This window comes from Giraffa tippelskirchi, chromosome 6 (assembly GCF_054371585.1).
Source record: "Giraffa tippelskirchi isolate mGirTip1 chromosome 6, T2T-mGirTip1v1.2.pri, whole genome shotgun sequence".
Classification (NCBI taxonomy): Eukaryota; Metazoa; Chordata; class Mammalia; order Artiodactyla; family Giraffidae; genus Giraffa; species Giraffa tippelskirchi.
This window is the reverse complement of record NC_137280.1, coordinates 116,820,732-116,835,035: the sequence shown is the minus strand read 5'-3', so window position 1 is coordinate 116,835,035 and position 14,304 is coordinate 116,820,732. Positions and strand designations below refer to the sequence as shown.

Below are 14,304 nucleotides of genomic sequence, written 5' to 3'. Positions count from 1 at the left end.
CCCAAAGTTGCCGGCGGGATCCACGGGGCGGAGCCGCGGGTGGCACCCCGGGAGGCAGGATCTCGTGCGCCCCCGCCGCACCCTCTCCGCCCCCGCCGGGCCGGCTCCTCCCTCCCTGCCGGAGTCCACCTGCCTTCGCCCGCCCTCGCCCCTCCTGGTCCCCAGTGCCAGGCAAGCTATTCGGGAGGAATCAGATCCATGACGCAGGGGGAGAAACTGAGGCTCAGATGATCTCAATAGGCGGGGATGGGGGTGGGGTCTAACCATCGCTACCCCTGGCTCTGTGCCCACTCTACAGATGAGAAAGCCGAGGTTAGCAGCAGGGAGGGATTTTGCATCAAAATTGGTCCCCACACTCACCCCTGGATCCCTCATCCCCCTCCTCCAGCCTGGAAATATTTCCCATTGATAAGGCAGGAAAACTAAAGCCCAGAAGGGGTCAGTTTGCCTCCATAGTCACACAGCAGCACTGTTCCCTCCACCAGGAAGCAGTGTCTACCCAGACCAACCCCCCTGGGTGTGCTCTACCATCCTGGGCAGCTGGGGAAACTGAAGCAGACTTGTCTGATAGGAACCTATAGGGCAGATCTCATGCCCACCAGCTGTGGGCAGGAAACGACCCAGACAGCTCCTCTTCACCCCTCAAGACCCAATGCCAAATGCCCCTGCTTGAAAAATTTCCCTGAAAGATGCAGAACCCCCACCCCCACCCACATTAACTCCATCACACACTTGTCATCTTTTTGCTGCTTTATTTACTTTATTTAGTGGGCAACTCTGGGAGACAGGGGTGAGCCTGGCTTGTTAACTGCTCTATCTCCAGCGCTTGCACACAGTAGACACTCTGCTTGAGCAACTGTTTGGACGAGGACACTTGAATACATGACTCTCCACTGCTCTAGAACCTTCCATAGCTCCCTGCTGCCTACCAATCCCTCAGCCTCCTACGTTCTCTGTGCCTCTCCATGAGAAACAGCCCCTGGCATGCAGCAGATGCTCAATGAACACTGGTCAAGTTAAGGGCCCCAGCGGCGCTGTGCATCAACTCCTCCCATCTGCCATCCCAGGTGGGCGAACAGAGAAAGCCTCCACAGGAGGGCAAGACCCCGAAGGGCACAGGGCAGCAGATCTGTCCGGATCATTCCAGCTCTAATGGATGAGTCGACATTCAGTTATTTATTTTTTTCACACGCAAAAAAACATCTCCTTTTGGAGCCAGTGTTCGAGAAGCAGGGAACAAACTCCATTAGATGAATAAAAATGCTAAGCGCTGGCCAACAGCATAGATGAATTTTGAGATGACTAATGAGGGCTGGGTGGCTGACTGACTCCCAGGTGACAAGACCACCTCATCCAGCCACCTGGCCAGGCATCCCAGGACAAGGACGGTCATACCGGGGAGCCCTCCCCCACCCCATTCTTCTGGGTAAGGTGCTAAACTGAAAAGGGTCCTCAGGGACCACCAGGACATCATTTCCACCATAGGGAGATGCCTTTGTCAGCATGAGTCCTCCAAAATAGGGACCCAGCCTGGGGAGGGACACTTCCTCACCCTAAGATAGCCCTCAGCACAGTCAACAGACATAGCTTAGGGCTGGTTCTAGGAGGCAGGCACACACCAGAAGGCACTTCGGGCCCTCCTGGGACTCATGAGGGGGCAGCCCCGGAAGCCCCCATATCTCCCCTCCCCCCAGGCTCACTTGGCCACTATTTTCCCATCTCCTGAGCCAGTGAAGAAGGGCCCTGATGGAAACTGGGACTGCCCCCATCTGGGTGACCCAAGGTGGGTGCCTGGCCTCTGCGCCTCAGCTCCCAGCTTTACAGGGCATTGGTTGTCACATCACAAAGACAGGCGAGGTTTTTTCCTTTAATGTGGTAAAATATATATAATGCAAAATTCACCATTTCAACCATTTCTAGAGTCTACAGCTCATGGCATTAAGCACATTCACATTGTTGTGCAACCAGCCCCACCGTCATCTCCAGAACTTTCTTGTCTTTCCAAACGGAAACTCTGTCCCCATGAAACACTCCCCATCCCCTCCGCCAGCCCCTGTCTCTGTGGATCTGACTCCTTTAGGGACCTCCAGTGAGTGGAATCAGTGTGTCTCCTTCTGGGTCTGGTTTATTTCACTGAGCATTATGTCCTCAAGGTCCAACCAGGTTGTAGCAGGTTTCAGAATCTCTTTTTAAAGGTCAAGTAATATTCCACTCTGCAGAAGAACCACTCTTGCTCATCTGTCATCTTTGACAGACAATCTGGTTGTCTCCACTCTTTGGCTGCTGTGAACACGGGTGTGTAGATATCTCTTCGAGCCTCCTGCTTTCATCCCTGTGGGCAAGGTACCTGTAGTGGGATTGCTGGGACACATGGTGATTCCACGCTTAACTTTTTGATGACCCTCCTATTTGCCAGGGCAGGTGTACCCTTTCACCTTCCCACCAACGATGCACAAGTGCTCGGAAGACCCCTCCACCACATCCTGATACTTTTTAAAATAGCGGCTGTCCTGGTCAGCAGGGGTTTCCATCAACTCAGCCAGAGTCACCTGGGAATGTCAGATGCAGTCTGCACCTCCCCTTCTGGCAGTGACAGCCCAGGATTCAGGGTCAGGTTGGATTTCTACGGATTCTCAGACAAGCAACAGGAGTACTGACTGCTGGGCCCCCGCTCAGCTGCACACTGGCTCCTGAAGACTCCTCCCGAACCAACGAGGTACATGTTTCCTTTGAGTGACAACACAAAGTCTCAGGGCCAGGTGTGGCTCGTCCGAGGCCACGTGGGGATTTCAGGGAAAGAGGCCAGTGGGTTCCAGCCCTTCCAGCCCACCAGGGACCTTCTCTGGACTCTGTATGACCTGTGGAGGGGGGAAGGGGACCTTCCAGGCCCCCATGGACTGGCGGCAAGGACAGCTTGGGCGAGGCTGGTTGCGTATTGATTGGAAACTCTCCCTAGGCCCTGCTGGGACCACCTCTTAGGCCTGAGTCATCACAGTGACCACCCCCGGGTGGGACCCCACCATCCCTGCCCAGGGGCACACACCCTCAGCCCCGCAGGAGCCATGAGTGGCCAAGGTCCCCTCAGCCGCAGCCACAGATGTGGTGGGCAAGCCAGGAGGGACTCCAGGACCCAAGTCAGCAGCTGAAGGTCCAGAGCTCTGCTGAGGGTGCCCCAGAACTTCTGGGCAGTGACAACAGCACCCCTACTGCTTAGCGAACAACCCTGAGCCAGTGGAGGTGACCCCCAGAGGCTGGACCCCTGCCGGCTCCTGTCTGGGACTTGACCAGACGCAGAAAACAGTACCCAGGTCTCCAGAACTGGCATCTCCTCCTAAGTCACTGAACTATGAGCTGAGTGCAGATGGCCAGGGTGCAGAGAAGCACCAGGCACAGGATGGCAGTGCTTAGAAACGAGGCCAGGCAGGTAAGGTGGCCCTAGGCCCCGGGGGAGCCTCAGCCAACCCTGATGCCCTCCCCACCTTTCAGACCCCCTGGCAACCAAGGGGTGAGGAGGGGAACAGAGCCCCTAGGTCTCCTTCCCCCACCCTGCTGCCAGGGACCAACTAGGAGCCCAGAGCCTGCTGGAACCTTATTCTGTGTGGCGTGACTGGAATGTGGAGGCCAGCAGGACTCCTCACCTGATGGCCCCAAGTAAACCTATCTAGGTCTGAGGGCAAGGTGGGCTGTGAGGGGGTTGCAGAGCCCCAGGAGAGGACACCCATCAGCTAAAAGCAGGAACTGCAGTTACTATAGCACCAGCTAACTCACATGGATTTTCCGGACCATTAAACAGACTGTCACTTGGGGGCAGCTTTCTGGAAGGTTCCATGGGAGGCTTAGGGCCCAAGTCTGGGCTGGGCTCCAGGTTCCCGCTGGCAGCCAGCGGTGTCCCTGTCTACCCTGCACAATGTGTATGTATGTGTGGTGCTGGAGGAGGGGAGGTTGGCTTCTTTTGGGCCCTTGACACCAAGAACTTTCTGGTCGAGACAACTCTGGCCCAGAACTGGCTGCCACCCCAGAGTTGGCTGCCCAGAGCCAGGCTGGGGGGACAAGCCTGGTGTGACCACCCTGCTGTTCCTGAGTTACTCTTGCCCCTGGGGACCTGGCCCACGGCCCGGCCCCCTGGGAGCTGCACAGGGGCGGCAGGTGAGGGAGCAGGTGAGAACCCAGGCTTCTAGACGTTATGTCTGGGACTCGGACTCTGATAGCTGTGGTGAATCCCCCCGGCAGGTCCCACTGCGAGGGTCCTCAGCCCGGCGGGGGCACAAGGAGGCCAAAAAGTAGGATTTCAGGTCTTTTGTTAGAAATAGCAGAGCACCCATGTGACACAGCAGGTCACGGCAGGGCAGCCAGTCAACCCTGGACCGCGACCCTGGTGGGGGTGCCAATCCAAGCAATAGGACCTCGCAGAGGACAGGCTTGGGCCGTGGACTCTGCCGGCTGAGGGCAAGTCCAGACGTGTCACTTGGTTGGGTGCGTGATGATGCGTGTGGAGAAGTCAAAGAGGTCGCGGTTGATCTTGCGCAGGTTCCGCACCTCGTCTTCCAGCTCAGTCACGCGGATCCGCAGCTGGTCCTGGCCGCCCAGGACGTTCTGGGGGAGGGGCGGGGTGCTCAGACTGGGCTGGGGGGTTGTGGCTGGGGGGGCTCGGACCTCTGCCCTGCTCTGAAGGCCACTGTCCCTATGGTCCAGGATGGTGAGCAGGGGTGCACGTAGATCTTCTCCAACCAATAGCCTGAGCCGAGCCTGCCCCTAGCAGCCCACCTGAGGTGAGCCTGGCCATCTTGAGCCCAGCCCCTCGTCCACCCTGGACCTCTCCCCTCCAGGCTCGCTCTCCCATCTTTGGGCCCCGCCCCTTCCCCATCTTGGAGTTGCTCCTCCTCCCACCTTCTCCAGCGTGCTGGACATCACTGCCTGCAGCTGCTCCACCCGCTCCAGATAGCTGGGCTCTGACCCCTGAAACACAAGAGCCGAATCAGTCAGCCACTCCCAGGGATGGCCAGGGGGTCAGCTGGTGCCTCCAGCCGGTGGGGACAGCCTGCTGGCCTGGCAAAATGGTTGGACCCTGCTGTTGTTCCAGGCCATTTGTCTCCTGCCGGACACCATATGGGTGTGCAGCTCTGGGCCAGTAGCCAATGCTGGGCATAGGCATCCATCAAATCCCCTGGAGAGGTATGGAAGCCCCCGCAGTGTTGTGTGGTTCCGGGGCACAGAGACAGCAGACAGAGCCCAGCCTCAGTGGGAAAGGGTGCCCTGTCCTTGCTGGGTGAGGCGTACCTGCTGGTGGAGGCCTAGGCGCAGCATGAGGCCCCCGCGGTGCGGCTCATCCCCGTGTTCTGCACCTAGCAGGTGCTTGTTGAAGTGGGGCAGGGGCAGGCCTGGTCTGAAGTCGGAGCTCAGCATACTGACAGGTGCAAGCATGATGCAGGCATTGGTCACGGGGCCTAGGGGTGGGGTGGGGGAGGCGGTCAGGACCACCCTCAGCCAGGATGCTCCCTCCACGAGGCGGGCCCTGAGTCCTTCCTCTGCCCTGCCTGGGGTTGGGGAGCAGTGGTGGTGGCCACGCCCACCTTTGAGGGTCACTGTCCTGAGGCACTGCTGGCTCTGCACATCCCAGAGGCGAACGGTCTCATCGTGGGAGCCCGACAGCAGCACGCTGCCATCCGTGGACACCGACAGGCAGGTCACCTGGTTCCTGATGATGAATGCATCAGCTGGCTCCTGGGATGCTCGGGCTGGGGGTGGGGCAGCAGCAGGACCAGGCCTGCATTTGTGCCCCAGGGCAGCAACCCTCCTCCAACCCCTGTCCCTGACTGGTCCCCGCACCTGTGCCCTCTGAACACCTTCCCGTGCTCCTGCTCCGGCTGGAAGCTCTTCTCTCTCTGCCCGGGCTGCAGATGCAGGAGGGCAGGTGATCAGGGGCCTGGCAGTGCCTTAGCCCCAAGCCCGTCCCCTGACCCTGCTGCCTGCAGCCACTCACCCAGGTACAGAGATCGACCTGGAAGATGGAGCCGTCGCTGCCACCACAGAACATGTAATGCTCAGCCAGGTCCATGGTCACGGCCAGGATGCCCACGTCAAAGAGTACAGACAGCAGCAGCTCACCTGAGGAGACCTCCCACAGCTGGGGGCGGGTGGCGGTGTGAGAGCCAAGGACTGGTTGGGAGGCTGGATCCCACAGAACCTCCGACAAGCACTGTCGCCACAGGGGTCTCGGGAGCTCAGGGACCCCCGTTCACCACCTACTTCAGTGACTGTCAGCCCCTAGTCCCCCAGCAGGTCAGCCCTGAATCCCCCAACGAGGGACAAAGACCCGAGGATGCCCTTGAATCCCTTCAGGCTTGGTCAGGAGCTGCCAGGAGCAGTGGCCAAGTGGGAATTTCCAAGCCGACACAGGCCTGAACTGTCCACCCTCTGGCCGTCCTTGAGGCTGGAAGCGTCGGGGGATCAAGAGCTGTCTGGAGCTGCTGGCTTGGAGGAGGACATTATGTGCTGGCTCCCTTGGGCCAGGAACCCGCCAGCTGGGCTTGGCTCACATCCGCTGCGGGGGACGTGGCAGGGTGAGGGTCCTACCTTCACTGTCTGGTCCAGCGAGGCGGTGGCCACCCGGGCTAGGGGCCCCCCAAAGCCGCAGTGCAGGTCTGTGATGGGGAGGGTGTGGCGAGACCAGACGTGCCGGGGGGCAGGGGTCCGGGAGGGGTCTGCCTGCAGCACGCTTGGGGAGGGGGTGGGCGGACCTCAGCGGGCATCTCCATGCCCTCACCTCATCTCCAGGTGGCAGCCCGGCCCCCGGTTCTCCTGATACCAGCCCGCCTGACCCGGAGCCCCTTGCTTCCCACCCTCATGGTCAAGGCCTTGCCTGCCCAGAAGCCACAGCTGGACGAGGAGCCACTGGGGCCATGGTGCTACCTGCAGAGGCTCCAGGCCAGCACTAGGCAGTCCTTGCCCCCTGAGATGAAGTGGCTGCTGTCCCCTGTGAACTGCAGGCATGACACGTCCTGGTAGTGGCGGCTCAGGATGACCAGAAGGTTCCCTGTGGACACCTGGGGGGATGGGCACCGGGTTGGTGGGGGGCCTGTGGGGAGAGCCTACCCCCACGGCCCCTGCACCAGGGCTTCGCAGCAACTGTGACAAGCCGGTCACAGCTGCGAGCGACTGCTTTCTGAGCTAGGGGGTGGCGCTGGTCACAGCTGCCTTGCGACCACCTTCTGATTGGGGGTGGGGGTGGGGCTCATGCTGGGAACCATGGGGTAGAGGGAGCTTGGGCTCCAGGAGAGGAGGCCCCTGGTGGCAGGGACACCAGGGAAGGGCTGGGCAGGGGTGAGAGGGCAGAGATGCTGCGGTAGGGTGAACTTCGTCACCCAGATAAACGTGTCCACACCCCAACCTCCAAAACCTGTGACCTCACTTGAATATAGTCTTTGGAGATGTAATCCATTCAGATGAGTTGACATGGGAGTGAGGTGACCACTGTCTCTGTGAGAACACCTGGACACAGACATCCAGGCGCTCACCCCGCAGAGGGGAGGGGAGAAGGTCCACAGAGTACAGGAGTCAGAGCCCAAGCCAGAGCGGCCCTGTGGGGTACCCCCTTGTGATCATGATGCACACTGGCCAGGAATTCTCCTAGAGGGTGGGTCCTCCAGGCCAGGTAGCCTCTACCTGCAGGGGAGATGGATTCCAGACTGTTCCGCCATCAAGAAGGGCCAACCATTGGCGGCCCACCGGAGCGGTCTAATGACGGTGGACCAGCTGCTGAAATCTGGCCACACCCCCTGCACTGGCCTGACCACAGCAGAGGAGGATCTCTACCACAGGGTGAGTGCCTCAGTTTCTCTCCCTGCACTTGGGCAAGGCTTCCTAGTTTCAGAATCGTGCAGCGAAGTTTGAAAGCTGGAAGTGAGACTGCCAGCTCCTTCTCCTCTCTGTAACTGGTTGCCGGGCAGGGGTCAGGAAAGGCTTTGTCCTGGGACCTCTGACACTGCACTATGCTTAAGAAGGGAGGTCAGTGTCCCCCTAAACATAACAGCCTGTCGGTGACAACCCGCTCAATGGTCTGACCAGCAGCCCACCCACAGGCTGACCCCACCCTCGTGTTTCTGAGTCCCTGGGCTCACCTCCCACAGGTATATGTTCTCTGAGATCCCTGCCAGGACGTAGAGCCCATTGGGCGATGTGGTGAGGCAGGTGACTGGTCCCGGGCACATGATCTTCTGCTGAAGCTGGTCCTAGAGACAGAAAAGGCCTCTGAGTTTCATGCGGGAGGAAGCCGGGGAAGGGGCATGGAGACAGCTGGTAAGTCTAGGAGTATAAAGAAGGTGGGGGTGGGGAGGGGAGGAGGGGATGGGACACTGAGCAAATCCATGGTTCAGCAAAGAGGGATCTGCTCCAATTGATGCTATGCATTGTGGGGGTGGAAGCCTGTGGAATCTCTTTCAAAGCAAGACAGCACCTCTCTGGACTGGGGGTCAGAGGGACCCCTGGGTGTTCGGGTGCAGAAGGCACAGAGGGTCCAGGAGGACCCAATGGCCACTCGGCTTTTGCCCTAGTCCTGCATCCCCACTAAAGTGTCACATGGGACCTTGAGCCTCAGTTTCCAGATCTCTAAAATGGAACAACTTCTCAAGTTTGTGTGTGGACCACACTAGGAAGAGCCAGAACACAGAACCCACTAAAGAGATGTCAGCTGTCAAAAGCAGGAGGCAAGCAGCGTCAAGGGCTGCATTTTTAAGTTTCTCTAACCGTGGGCCCTAATGGCAAAAGGTAGCGTCTTTGGGGATGATAAATGCACTAGACTCCCGAGTCACCCTTCAGCGGGCTCCCTCAAGCCTCGGGCCTTCACCCTCCAAGCTCAGGATACCGATGGAACCCCTAATGCAAACTCTTTTCAACTAAATTTCTCGCCTAACGCGCCGGCTCCCGCGCAGGGCCCCCAAGGGGCCCACCCCGGCACTCCTCGTGCGCGTGCGCACCGCTAGCAACCCCACCCCCACCCCGAAGCAGCTGCCCAACCTTAGCTCGGCGTGTGCGCGCAGCGCCCTAGCCGCTCGCAATCACAACGGGCGCGCGACTCCCTACCTTCCCTCAAAAGACCCCAGACCCGCGCGTGCGCAGAACACTTTAACGGGACGACCCCCTCCTACCCTGGCTCAGGGTCCATGTAGCCCCCACCGCCCTCTCCCCCGACCCCTGCGCGCCGCGCAGCTTGCCAACGGCGCCCAGGAGCACGCCGCACCTTCCTCTGCAGCTCCCAGGCGCAGATGTAGTTCTTGCCCAGCTGTGCGGCCAGCAGGTACTCGCCATTGAGTAGCGCCAGGCCGCGGGGCCCGGCCTGGCCTCCGCGGTACGTGAGCAGGTTGGCGCCAGAGTGCAGCTCCCACACAACGCAGCTCCACAACTGGGCCACCGAGTCCGTACACACGGCTACCTCCATGGGCGCCGCCATCTTGCCTTCTCCACCGCCCCGGATGTGCGTCATCATCAGCGAGACGCGCGCGAATCCGTCGTGCCGGGTAGAGCGGCGCACAGGTTGCCCGGCTCTCGCGGCCGGCTGTCTTGCGCGTGCGCACACGCCTCAGCGAGGGGGCTGCCCTATGAACCAGGCTGAGTTATCTTCCTGCTCCGCAAAAACTAAGCGGTGCACCGCCTGGTTAGAGCTCTTAGAAGGATACTTCTTCCAAAAATAGATGGCGAAACCAAGGCCTAGAGTCTCCTGAGAGCAGTTAGTAGCTTCAGAGCCTTGAGGTCTGGCTTGGCCATTTGCACTGGGCGCTTTTGGCCAAGCACGCAACTTCGCAGATTCTTCTTCTTCTTCTAATTGTGCCAATACTGAGTACCGACCTCACAGGATCGTGACATTGCACGTAAAACAGGTTACACTCCTGACATAACAGGTAGTGATAGTCGTGTCCGACTCTTTGCGACCCCATGGGCTGTAGACCACCAGGTTCCTCTGTCCATGGGATTTCCCAGGCAAGAATACTGGAGTGGGTTGCCATTCACTCCTCCAGAGGCTTTCCCAGACCCAGAGGTCGAACTCATGTCTCCTGCATTGCGGACAGATTCTTTGCCGGCCGAGCCACCAGGGAAACCCCAACAAAACATGTAGCTGGCGTTCAAAACATAGCCAGTTAGATGTGTGTTCGCGGACCCACGGTCCGCCTCCCGCTGGACCTCGCTTCTTCGGAGGCCACAAAACCCACATTTTAATTTCAGCAACTTGGTGCAGGTCGAGCAAATCGTGAGGTCTAGGGAGCACTTAACCTCGCGTCAGAGCTGCCGGCTGCAGGCTGTGTCCGCAAACAGTACATTTTAAATAGGGAATTAGTTGCCAACCTTTGAAAAGGGAGAATTCGCTCAAAAGTCGCTGTCTAATGCCTGTCCTGGGCGGTGTACCCAGAAGCAATATGGGGACTGGGTGCTGGGTACGTCCCCCAACCCCGCCGCGCGATCTAGGAGGAGGGGGCCCTCCTGGAGAAGGAACGGCGCCGGAGCCGGGGACACCGCAGGCCCAGGCCCGGCCGCCAGGTGGCAGGCTCGAGCCATTCACCGAGATGCAGGAGGGAGTCGCTCCTAGCCCGGGAGCCCACAGCAACAAGCAGCAACCGGGGCGGGGACGGGGGGCGGGGGGGGCGGGGACACGTCAGGGGGTGTCAGGGAGACCGGCCTGATCGGGCGGAAGGGCTTCCCTGAACAGGTGTCCTGAAGAGAAAGAGGGACAGACGCGCAAACAAAGGCCCTGATGCTGACCGTGGAGGGGGGAGCTGGACATAGGGACCTGGGTTTCATTTTATCCCAGGGAAGTGGCGGGGTGGGAGGGAGAGGGGAGTTGGGCGGTTGGGGGCGGGATGTGAAACTGAAGGACTTTTGTAAATTGGAGAGAGGTGGGTGTCCAAATCTCCAGAAGCTTCCAAAAGGGGAAACTGAGGCAAGTACTACCTAGTCTGAAGATGAATTGGAGCTAGAACCCCGGTTCCTCAAACTTTTTTTGTTCTTAATGTGAATAAGAAAAATGAAACACCTTGAATGCTTATTTAAATTTTCCGGATACCGATTTTCCCCAACCACATCTTTCTTTGAATCTTGGGCATTCTGTGGAAACCCAGTTGAGAATAGTGACACCCTGCAGCTCCTGGGGGTGGGCCAAGGTGACCTTCTTCCAACCACCAACTCAGGGCTTGAACCCGGTCCTCCTTATGAGCAGAGGGACAAGTCACTGCCCAGCTCTGGGCCTCGGTTTCCCCAGGGGCCAGTCGGGAATGCTTATTTGAACCCTGGGTCTGCGTGCTTCTTTGGAGAGGTCTCCCCTGGCTAAGTTGCCAAGCACCGGGGTTCCAGGAGGAAAGGTGGGCCCTGCAGGTGCGGGTCGCATGGGGACACGTTGTACAAACAGAAGTCGAAGACTTGGAAGCCCAGGCATGGGCAAGCCAGGGCTCCGCTGGAGGGCAGGCAGCTGCGGTGCAGTCCCGGCCCCCTCCCTCCCCTCCTTCCCTTTCCCCTCCTCCCGTCCCGGGGGACCCAGCTCAGCCGGGCTGCTGTGTGAGGTCAGAGGTCACCCCACCCCCAGCCTGGTTCCGGAATGAGGACAGACCAGTTGTGTCAGAAGGCCAGGACAAAAGCCACACTTTGGGGGCCTCTCGGACCACCCAGTCGCCAGACCTCCTTGGTGCCAGCCTGGCGCCCGGGTCCCAGATCCACTAACACTCCTAGGCCTGAGGACATAAGGGTAGGGGCGGGGCAGAACGGGGAAACCGAGGCACAGAGCTCTGCAGAACCGCTCTGGGTCTAAGCCCCCCAACCCCGTTATTTATTCCCTGCTCCGGTATTGAGCGCCTTCTGTTTTCAGGCTCAGGGTACATATTACCCCGTCTCCCGCTCTGCCCACCTGGAGCCGGAGCCCGGGGGAGGGGGCCTTGTGGGTTGGGGGCGGGGACCGGGAACCCAGGCTCAAATGCAGCGCCTAGCCTGCCAAGTGCACTAATGGCGTTGCGGAAGGCTGATGACTCAAGCGAAAGCCTTCTTCGCGCTCCGGGCTGGCTCCCGCGGCTCTGCTGATCAGACGTGGTTTTGAGTTTCACCTCCAGGGAGGCTCCCCCGGCATACTCACAGGCACGGAGCGGGAGGCTCCGCGGGGATCTGAGAGGCTGGGGAGGAGGGGGTGGGGCCCGGGGTGGGGCCCGACCCCCTCCCTGTATCCCTCCCCAGCCTTGGGGCTGTGTAACCTCGCGGCCTCTGGGCCCCTCTCTGGGCCTCTTCAGAGGAATGAAGATGCTGGACTGGCCGATCCAGTTTGCCCAGAGGGCCTTAAAAAAAAAAATCACTTTTCCTTTACCTCCGTGGCGGGGGAGGGCAGGGGAGCTCTGAGAGGCAGGTGGGTTAACCCCTGTCCTCTGAGTTCCCCAGGTACCCCTGGTCCGCAGAGGCTGGGACCACATGAATGGGCTACGGGGAGGCGCGTGCACCAGGAGGAGTGAATTGTTTTTCCTCACTCAACGCAGACCTGGGGGCTGGCCCAGGCAGGAGGGACCGGCCCAGGCCAGCCGAGGCCGGGGAGCCAGGTGGCAAGAGGCCAGTCCTACCCACCATTTGGCCATGCTGACTTTGATGAGGCCATTAGGTCCTCTGTTCATGGGCTGGGGCGAGAGGTGGATGAGGAAAGGATGCGTTTCCCTTCCAGGTGTGTTGAGCTCGAGGGTCCCAGGGCTGAGTCTGCCTCTTGGTCTGCTTACTTTGGGTCCTCAGGTCACGTGTAGAAGTGTGGACTGAACCACAGCGGGAAGGCTGGCGGGTGGGTGCAGGGTGGACCCATATGGCCGCCAAGACTGCCTAGGCTCCTCCTGGTGGGCGTGTGGGAGTTCCTACAGTTCACCCACAAGGGCCAGGCACTGTTGACTTGGGGATGGGTCATCCACTGTCCCCTCCTCCCCCCACCATCACACCCACTGGAGGACATCGGGGACGTGGCTCAGTGGCCCTGAGGGGCACAGTCCCCGCTGGGGGACCTCACCATCAGGCCTTCAGCCTCCTGCCACTAGGAGCGGAGTAGGGGTGGGGCGATGCCCCCAAAAAACCACCAAAGGAGCCATTGTCTGTTAAAAGTCAGAAGTGTTTTGTCTTGTTTTAATATTTCATCAGCTTTACAGGGTTACAATTGTCTTAAATATTTCTGAAGTTTAAATACAATCTGCATAATAATGTTATAAAATGTAAACTTTCAGTGTTCCTTTAAATTTCAAAAATCACACTTTTTTTTTTTTTTGTCTTTTTTCCCCCCTTCCTTTTAATACCTGAATATCCTGCAAAAACTGAAATAAATCGTCACAGGCTGCCCTGCCGCAGCCAAGGTGCGACAGGCTGAGCCCGGCCAGAGGTAGAGAGTAGTTTTACGTCTTTTTATTGGAAGTTTTTTTTTCCCCTTTAACCTGAGTTCAGGCGTGCTCCCCACGCCTTCTGACAAACCCCAGAGAAACTGAAATTTCACAAGTCAGGCATGAAAGGCTGAAGTCGTGTTTGCCAAGAAAAAAATGCAGAAGCAAAATTAAGGGAAAAAAAAATGGTGGTGGGCAAAAATGCTAACAGTGAGAAAAGTGACTGTACAAACGCACAACTATTACAAACCAACCCGCCACCCCGTTCCCACCCACCCCCCACCCGCCCCCCAGCTGGACAGCTACAGACCTGCGGCCAGTTTGGAGGTCACAAGGAAGGTTCTAGAAGCAGCCTGTCCACAGGCATCAGCAGAGCAGGGGTACCCCTCGAGCCCCTCTCCACCCTGAGTTTGAGGGTCCCCATCCAAGGCATGCTGCTAAGCTCCACCTGTTCAGGAATGAACAGCACTCAACCCTGGTCCCCCTGGGTTTGCATAAGGGGTGCTAAGCGCACCCCAGAAACCCACACCGACAGGCAGCAGTGGGGTTGGGAGTGTGGGGTGCTGATTGGAGCGACCTAGGCAGAGGCAGGGCGCCCTGAAGGACGAAGTCCCTCCTGGACCCGGAACCCCCTGCTATTTCTATGACCAGTGGGTCCCCCCTCCTGGGCCCACGCCCCCTCCCCTACAATCAGCGTTGCCCAGCACCACAGGCACACCCTGAGTCAGACGCGGGTGTGTGGGGCCGGGGGTGGCCCATTGCCCGCACGACACTCTGTCCCCCGGTGCCGGGGCCCCGCGACACAGGTTGATGCAACAGCGCATGCGTGGGACCCTGAGCTGGGGGCTAGGGAGGTGGGAACCCGGGCAGGGGTTTTGGCATCAAGAGTCAGACCTGAGGTAGAAAGAAACTCGCAGCAGACACCACCCCCCCCCCA

The 14,304-nt window shown here is 59.2% G+C and overlaps 1 protein-coding gene across 7 annotated transcripts; it reads right to left on the bottom strand.

The window, feature by feature from the left end:
- Window positions 1-1,854: 1,854 nt before the first annotated feature.
- On the bottom strand, window positions 1,855-9,457 carry WDR18 (WD repeat domain 18). Of its 7 annotated transcripts, none has more exons than XR_014057172.1 (12): window positions 9,236-9,457; window positions 8,118-8,228; window positions 6,910-7,043; window positions 6,574-6,715; window positions 5,981-6,124; window positions 5,827-5,891; window positions 5,571-5,695; window positions 5,278-5,444; window positions 4,888-4,956; window positions 4,537-4,593; window positions 2,550-2,727; window positions 1,855-2,361 (listed from the first exon to the last, which is right to left on the bottom strand). XR_014057172.1 is itself a non-coding variant. In XM_081502417.1 (11 exons), exons 1-11 carry the CDS (start codon window positions 9,443-9,445, stop codon window positions 2,611-2,613), a joined length of 1,341 nt encoding a protein of 446 aa, XP_081358543.1. In that variant the 5' UTR covers window positions 9,446-9,457; the 3' UTR covers window positions 1,855-2,610. The 7 variants fall into 7 exon arrangements, 3 of the variants coding, with proteins under 3 accessions (XP_081358543.1, XP_081358545.1, XP_081358544.1); XR_014057171.1 differs by having other exon boundaries at window positions 1,855-2,332; XR_014057174.1 differs by lacking the exon at window positions 4,537-4,593.
- Window positions 9,458-14,304: the final 4,847 nt, after the last annotated feature.

What these genes read in the sequence shown, in the direction of transcription:
- WDR18 (XM_081502417.1), bottom strand. Translation starts at nt 9,445, where the DNA reads ATGGCGGCGCCCATGGAGGTAGCCGTGTGTACGGACTCGGTGGCCCAG. An exon ending in CTGGCCTGGAGCCTCTGCAG is followed by an intron (nt 6,716 to 6,909) that starts GTAGCACCATGG and finishes CCCCTCCCCAAG; the next exon opens with CGTGCTGCAGGCAGACCCCT. An exon ending in CAGGACAGTGACCCTCAAAG is followed by an intron (nt 5,445 to 5,570) that starts GTGGGCGTGGCC and finishes CCCCACCCCTAG; the next exon opens with GCCCCGTGACCAATGCCTGC.